The 8,315-nt window shown below is 38.3% G+C and overlaps 1 protein-coding gene across 2 annotated transcripts in view; it reads left to right on the top strand.

The window, feature by feature from the left end:
* Positions 1–73: 73 nt before the first annotated feature.
* The window catches only part of LOC150107264 (uncharacterized), a 151,458-nt gene continuing 143,216 nt past the window's right edge, over positions 74–8,315 (top strand). For both annotated transcript variants that reach the window (XM_090391116.1, XM_090391115.1), the window contains exon 1: positions 74–493. In XM_090391116.1, the coding sequence (XP_090247242.1) occupies positions 430–493 (64 nt within the window). In that variant the 5' untranslated portion in view covers positions 74–429. The remainder of the gene's footprint in view (positions 494–8,315) is intronic.

Here is an 8,315-nt window from a genome sequence, read left to right as displayed (position 1 = left end):
CACTACCTTGAAGGGGGAAAAGAAACTTGTACTAGTTACTTGGTGTGCTAGATAAGATTGACTGCACGCATGGCAATTTTGGTTTGCTGTAGATAGCCGCTTGTATTTACGGGATACTTTTGCCGGTGTGTGTAGTGTAGAATTTAACTGTTTTTTTACGCCTCTGACTTTGTTTACACACATCCCTTTCATATGGCCCTCAGAATCGACATCAGTGTCCGAACGTAATGTTGGTCGGCCTACGACTAGATTACCTTTCAGCTGTTTGTTAGTTCTTTTGGAGTTGGCAGTTACTGACATTGGGAATTCATGCAAGCAGCCGCGGTCTGCCGCAGGTGTTCTACTCGACAACGGATTATGTGGAGAAGTTCGTGAATGGCCACGGCCTACTTTCGCATTTGTATATAATAACCTGAATTTGAGGTCAAGATGGGTCATCCGGTCGCCCTTCAAGTCTCCTACACGGCTGTCTTCTTTCTGGCATTCATTTCAGGTAATCTTACTGTACTGTTTTCATTAATTTCATTCCCACTTCTTCCTCCTCCCTCCCTTCACCCTTTGTCAAATTCCCATTCAAATTATTGCAATGTCAAGTCTCCGCTCTAATCGACTTCCGTGCCACATGATCAACACCTGTGCTAAACTTTTTTTTCGAGAAACTGCACATACACAGAGACAACTGGATACGTTCATTAATGCTCTAGGAATTTGTGCAATGCCGCGTGACCTCTTTCACGAGTTAGATGGGAAACCAATATTGCTTAAACAACATAAAACAGAAATAATCAACTGCAAGAACTGATCGAAACTACACATCGCGTTTAATTTTTTTTTTCTAGAATTAATTCTTCGTTTAGAAATATAGAAGTAAGTTTACTCGTGATCTAGTCGCGTAGAAAAAGGGTATGTGGAAGCTTTTCTACAGAAAAATATCACAAAAGATGCAAAAAAAGTGCCAAGTGGAGCATATCTTTGACCTATAACAAACCTAACCTTTGTCTTTTCGAAATATAAGAAGATATCCAAAATAGATGTGATTAGATTTCTAATTCTCCACGTTTAGGATAACCGGTTCGTGAATAAATAGTGAACAAGATATAGAAGGCCAACTATCCTATTTCGTCAGATGATTTCGAAAGGCCATATGGTTGCAATGCGGACAGCGTAGCTTTAAATGACGCACAAAGAATTTGTGTCTGTCTGCATTTTCGAACCCCATCACTCAAATATTTGCCCTTCTTTTTCGCAAAATTTCATTTCAACGTTATTTTATACTACCCCTTTCCCAGAGTAACATTCACATTCAAGAACACAATCACTCACGCATGTTAAACATTCTCAATTAGTGATTACTTTTTCTGTAAAGTAATAAACGACTAATATTGTTAATGACTTATCTAATCTGTTAAGTAATCGTTTCTTATTTACTGTAGTACTTTCACTATTTTCTCTGCTTCCCCTTCGTATTTAATACCAACATGCCAACGATATTTTCCCATCGATCGAATTGGTACATATCAGTTAGGAGTAAGGGTAGCTTAAATGCTATAGTTAGACTACTCTGCGCTTAACGGAGTGGTTATTATATAATTAAAGAGGTTACGAAAACTGAAAGTAAGTACTGGTCTAGTTGTGTAGATAGCGTCCCCCTCCTCTCTCTCTCTCTCACACACACAATGTGCTGTAATTTCGAATCCCGTCGTAGCATGGATTTATCTTTAGATGATTTTCAGCTGCCACTTGAAATAGCCTTTCGCCTTTTTTAGATGCTGGTCCTTCCAGCTTTGTGGAAGCCTGGACTAGCATGCAGAAAACCGATTTGTTTATAAAGCAACTTGCAACATTAAATACCGTATAAACATAGTATTTAACTTGTTGTGAGTTTCTCTTTCCAACATTTCGTAGGTTGGATTGTCATTTAAAATTTGTCTGCTTGAAACTATACATTATCTGTATCACACGTTGAGGATCGCTGTGTGCAAAATTGGTGATTAATGAGCCAATTATTGGTTCAAATACTTTATTAATGCAATTTTCAGTATAATTTTATTGTTACGATTAAAATTATACTGAAAATTATTGTGATTATAATTACTAATATTAAAACCTGAAATTCGCAGTTAAGAACGCTTCTGGCGCTTCTCACAAAAAAACTACTTTATTTGTTGGACGAAACAACTAATATTGAGGCCAGTGTATTATGACTATTAATTGCATGCTTCTCTGCGGTTTGCCTGTTTTGCGGAAGGGGGAAAAAAAAGCCATTTCGCCGTCGTATGAGACTGGTTAAGTTACTTTTCTTTGAGGTCTTTAGAAAGGTTCTTGGCATCATAGATGGATTCGAACCAGTTTTCCCAACCAAAAGCATTGTCGATACTGACAGAGCTACGAAGACCACTACTCCTTAACAGTCATACGAACGTTATTAGACAAGCATTGCATAGAAGTTGGGCAGTTCGTACTGTTCTCAGTTTCGATTTCCATTTCTGGTGAAAGGTTGTGATCATGATTGATAGCAGATGAAATAAATTTGCCTTTAAGCACTTTGCTCTTATGTTGATTTCATAATTTTTGTTAACTGCAACAATAATTTAATAAATATTCTAATGTACTTGAACATATAATTTATACCATAGACTTCTTCGAGCGGAATTGAGCGAAGTGATCTCCAGTCCATTCTTGCTAGGGACTCGTTAAGTGGCATGGGACGGAAGGAAGGATAGATAGATAGTAGGGAGAAGAGAGGGAGAGTTTATTTTGATTTGCTAAAATTGCAAATGGTAATTATATAAATATAAAGAGGAGTTTGCTATGGGTTTCACTTTGTGGATTTGCCGGCTTGGTTGGTCGAATAGTTGATTTATCAGCTCTCCACCCAGTAGACCGTGGGTTCAAATCCCATTGCTGGTATAGATGTTTGTTATTTCGTCATATGGGAGGTGAGTTTCATTGCTACCGCCCGACTTACTAGAGATTTGAGGTAGCTTGAAAAAGTTCCATGTTTAGTGAATTCTCTTGAACAGGTTTCCGGATTATGTAAAAAATAACAATAAATAAATAAAAGAACAAATCTTTAGCTCAACCATAGTATTAATGGCTTAAAACCTGCTGTGGGTAGGAACCACATTTAAAAAAAAAAAAAAAAAAAAAGCGATGAGCTCGCACATCAATTAGAAAGGGTGGAACTCAAAAAGAAAGTATTGCTTTAATATTGTTTTGCCAAAGTGTGTGCAATTAAAATGAATTTAAGTAATGCCCAAGGCTAGCCTTAATTCTAACAATAACCCGCGTCTGATTTTTGCTGTCTGGTGATGGTTGAAATGATAAGCGTGTAACGATCTGCACAGCCTTAATGAATTGTTCTAGTCCTTTACCGAGAATATAGTTGTTGCAAGACGAAAAATATGACGACAGGTGAATTTAAAATTTAGTTTTTATTTGCCCTCTGTTTTATACACGAAATTAACAGTAAGCAGAACCATATCGAGTACTAACTTTTCCGTCAAACCCTAGCATACTCATCCATAATATACTTGCATGTAAGGCTAATGGGTACGCTCTGACACTATTTGGTAGTTCAGTGAAACGTCCAAGGAAGGTTGCATGCAGAAGAGAATAAATCATAATCACGCCCTCCAGCTGACTGATTTAAAAAAAGATGGGAAGGCTTTATATATCATAGGATGACCTAAAGCCGTTAGGTATCTATTATATTATCAGTAGAATGGTTATCCCCGGTTAAAATAAAAAAAAAAAAAAAAAAAAATCAGCTAACGCCTTTTTATTCCCGTATATACGGGAGTAGGCGAGGCCATTTAGCCCTATCTAACTTTTGGAGACTGAGTGGGCAGTTCAATCTCCACTGGTACCCAATCAGAGACAGATGGCCCAAGGCTATCACTAATTAAGCGGTACGCAGTGAAGAGAGACGGCTCAAATGTGCCGCCATCTCGTGGTCTCTAACCCTAACACAATATATTTAATGTCTGAAATAATGTGGGTTCTACGGTCGATTTTCTTGAGTTTACAGGACGAAAAACCCGAGTTTCCGGGAGGAAAAACCTGCTTGCCCGTGCCAGAGATCGACTAACTCGGGAACCGGTCGAAAAAAGGCTTAGAAAAATTTCCTCTAGTCGCCGACTAGACTCGAAACCAAGACTTCCTTCGTGCGGCCTATCGCGATGGTGTGCAAACGCCACATCCACTGAGCTACACAGGCTACACAGGTTGAAAAGGGTTCAAATCCCGTTTAGAATGCAAGGAAACTTCATAAAGGCTTTTTCAGCTGAAAGTGAGCTACTCATGGAAGATGGCAGGATTTGCTTCTCAGAATTTTGGGTTTTTCATCCCGTCTATGAAGACGAAGAGGCGGAAAAACACGGAAGCTGGTAATATACTAGTCTCATTGACAGCTCAGTTGTACTCCCAAATAACCCACCCCACCCCGACTTTTTAAAAAAAATGCTGATTTAGAAACGTGTAGTGTTTGGATTGGTGACGGCTATGATTATGATCCTGACTTTAGGGAAAGCGGTAGTTGATCTTAACACTAAATTGGGTTGTTTTTATACGACCGAAGTAACTAAAGCTATGAGGTTGGTATATTAGTCTGTTAAATGCACGTGTTTTTCTGGTCGGTTTGCCTGTTTTTGTGGGCAAACAGTCAAAAAGCCCATTTCCATATAAGATTGGCTAACTCGTACCTCAGTTAAAAAGTTCTTATGAAGGTTCTTTGCATCCTAGATGTGATCGAACCCAGGCCTTTCCAATTAAAGGGCATTTTCGTTACCAACTTTGGTCTTAGAACATGATTGACAAATATTACTTCAACATTTATTAATATTAGTTTTCCTATTTAATAACATAACGAATTTTTCAATTCAGTAAAAGTCACTTCAGTTTAGTGGTAAATCACCACTGCAATCATTTCCAAATAATGATTTTTAGTACAATTAACATATAGAATCCTTTTCTACGACTAATAAGGCATGAAGATGTAAGCAACCAACCCAAATATGAAAATCGTCCCATTTTAATGACTTTTGCCCGTAAACATTTAAACATCAAATCCGATTAAATCAATTACCGCTGCAATTTTGACTACGCCTCCATATTTGAAGTGTCTTTCCTGCCATCAACTTTGCCTTAAAAGTGAAACGCAAGACCAACTACTCGTCAACTCCAATCAGGTCCTTTACTGCCACACCCGGTCTCTTATTCTGTGTAAGGAGATCACCCACACATCGGCGAGTGCAGTGATCTAGTTCACGGCACGGTACACGTAATAAACGCAGCAAACAGACGGAGGAAAACAAAAAGAAAAGTTATACCAGGAAGTACGCAAATATCAGGCAAAATTTTTGCCGCGTAGGGTTTAGAACGAAATGTGGAGCTGAGCGTGAAGATTGAGATAGCAACTTATTCTTAGAGTACGCCTAATCTCACACACACACACACACACAGTGCTTTCCTGTTTTTAATCCGCCTATAACAGAATGAAAACGTTATAGCAATTGAATACTTTGAGTGGGCTAACAGATAGTCCAAAAACTCTGCTCCGGAGATCGAATAGTTCCATGCCAATTTAGGCTATTTAGTGTCTCAGCAGTGATGAAAATAATCACATCGGTTTTAGGAATCTCTGTAGCTCAATCGCCAGCTACACTGGAGATTCCTATTACTGGAGAGCAATATCACAGAACACTGTGATATTGCTCTCCAGTCGATCCTCCATAGTTCAATCGGTATCGACAAAGCGCTTTAGTTCGAAAGACCTAGGTTCGAATTCTATCTAGGGCTCGAACAATCAATTTCAGGTACTTTCCGAAGATGAGATAGCCGTTCCCATGCGAAGGTGGAAGGATTCCTCCTATTCAAAACTCGGACATTTTATCTTAGAGAGCATTAAAACCGGCCAGAAGACGCATTCACTTTGCAGACACATACTAACCTCATAGCGTTAGATGCTTCGGCAGTAATTCCAAATATCCCATCGCCCTTCATTTGGAAGAATATCTCCGAATTGTGTATGTGAGGAACCGGATCATTTGGGATTACAGCAGGAGCAACTAAGACTAAAACTGATGCTATCACGTCTCGCACTTGAAAAACCGCTTTATCCGATGATAGGGTTTTCATCCCTATCATCGTAAAACCCTATCATCATACGTAGTTAACAAACATAAAAGTGTCCTCAATCTTAATGTACCCCATGTCCACCACAGCATTTATAAGTTCAACTCCCACTTTTTTGCGCATCTCCGTTACCGAAAATAGTGAAATGGTTATCATTCTTCTCAATGTTTCTAGAATAAATCATGAGGGATTAACGACTCTTCAATAAATCCTTGAAGAATCATTTCTTAAGAGCTCCTAGAAAACGTTACTTACATGCATGATTGAATAGCCAGTGCTGTGAGAACTGGGAGCGTTAGGTTTTGCACTTCGCAGACACAAGAATCTTTACCTTGATGTTCTTTCTCGACATCTTTTGAGACTTCATCGTTATGAAGTATCAAAAGCAATTTCCTGCTTTTTTGAGAAAGAATTCCTTGCCATCACCCTGCCCCCAAAAATCTAGTTAGAGAGAAACGATGGTTAGCACAGAGCCACTGAAGTCTTTCCCTTTTTTTCAAAAGTATAAACAACCTAGTGATGTGAGCACATGGACGTGCTTCCCTGTTCTCAGAGAGCACCAACCTTAGTATCAGTTTCATTGGTTTCTCTTCCCATATAGACATCACATTTATCTATTTAAGCATCACGGATGGCGAGACAGAAGAGGAGTACTGTGTTGTACAAGGTGGCTCTGTAGTTCGGCCTGCTCTAAAGTTGGACGCCTTTCTCTAAACCAGTGCTTCCCAAACTTATGGATGTAAAGGCCTCTTTGGAAAAATTAAAATATTTCACGTCCCCAGTCGAAAACAAAATCGTAATATAGACATATATATTATAATATTTATTGTATTTATATTCAATTCAAAACATACACAGCGAATAGTGCAAAAATCAAATGAAAATATTAAATTTTTAGCATCTTACACATTTGCCAGTCTTGAAACATTTTAAATTTTGTTTTTATTATTTCACGGCCCCCTCAACAAAACTAACGGCTCGCAGTTTGGGAAGCGCTGCTCTAAACTATCCAAATTAAGGTCTGCAGAACCCTCCCTTTTCAAAAGTGAAGTTTTATAAAACGACTCCCATCCACCAAAAGTTGTAAACTCATAGTACATTAGCACCGAGCTTTGATTAAAGGTTCTCTATTTTTATATTTATTTTTTACGTAATCTGGAAACTGATCTATCAGGCCAAACATGAAACGTTTTCAAGTCGCTTCAAGTCTACGATAAGCAGGGGTGGGGGAGGAATCACTCTCTTAGAGCGTGAAATTCACCTCCCAACGGATTAAAGCAGATTACCACTTCTATAAAGTTGCATTTTTTTCCCTTCTTAAATCAGAAAATTTCTATAAAAACAGCAACGAAAATCTCTACGATGAATTTCTTAACATTTTATAGATATTTATTTCAGAATGTTTACAATTGTAATCAGAAGATGCCACTTTCTTGAATCATTCTCAGCTCTTCATTAGGACTTAACTTCCAGCGGTGTCGATTGAAGAGGTATAATAAAAGATATTAAAGTCCCTGAACAATAGACAGAAAGATATATCTGAATGTAGAGCTAAAGGCGGATACAAATGGAAATCCATTCCACATGAGCATAAGTAGGATTCTGAGGTACCTTGTTAAAAGTCCATCGGGAGTATCTTCCGATATGGTTCAACGATTACAACTATATCGGTCAACTAATTAGTTTTTTTTTCTTCCATCGACGTATTCTTCTCGAAGTTGAGCCGATGTCGTTGACATAATTACACAACGGTCTTCGTTCATCCTGAGTCCATTCTTATTGCCACTATTACTTATCTCTACGATCACTTCAGCAGTACATTTAACAAAAGAAGCAGTGGACAAGAACGTTCCTGTTTTTTCTTGTTAATCACTGGTTACATCCCATTAATGATATTACTGTACTTGAGTTACGCTCCATTTGTGTGGCAGGAAGTTACCAACACGACATGAGTGTTCAAGCAATTAAGTCTAGAGAAATGTTTGTTGGTTGAAGTTATTGTTGCTTGTTTTCCATGCTCTTTGGTTGTATGTCTTTTGTTCACTGTCGCACGTAAACGTGATCTTTAGCTAAGAAAACTCGAATCTTAATGTAACAACGATTATTTCCGATGTGTTGCATTGGAAACACGAGTTCAACGGCAAAACTAGGTCACTGTTTCTCTCTACCAGCTTATTCTA

This window comes from Typopeltis vanoorti, chromosome 4 (assembly GCF_054136105.1).
Source record: "Typopeltis vanoorti isolate ZY-2024b chromosome 4, IOZ_Tvanoo_1.0, whole genome shotgun sequence".
NCBI classification, from domain to species: Eukaryota; Metazoa; Arthropoda; class Arachnida; order Uropygi; family Thelyphonidae; genus Typopeltis; species Typopeltis vanoorti.
This window is presented reverse-complemented; position numbering and strand designations above follow the sequence as displayed.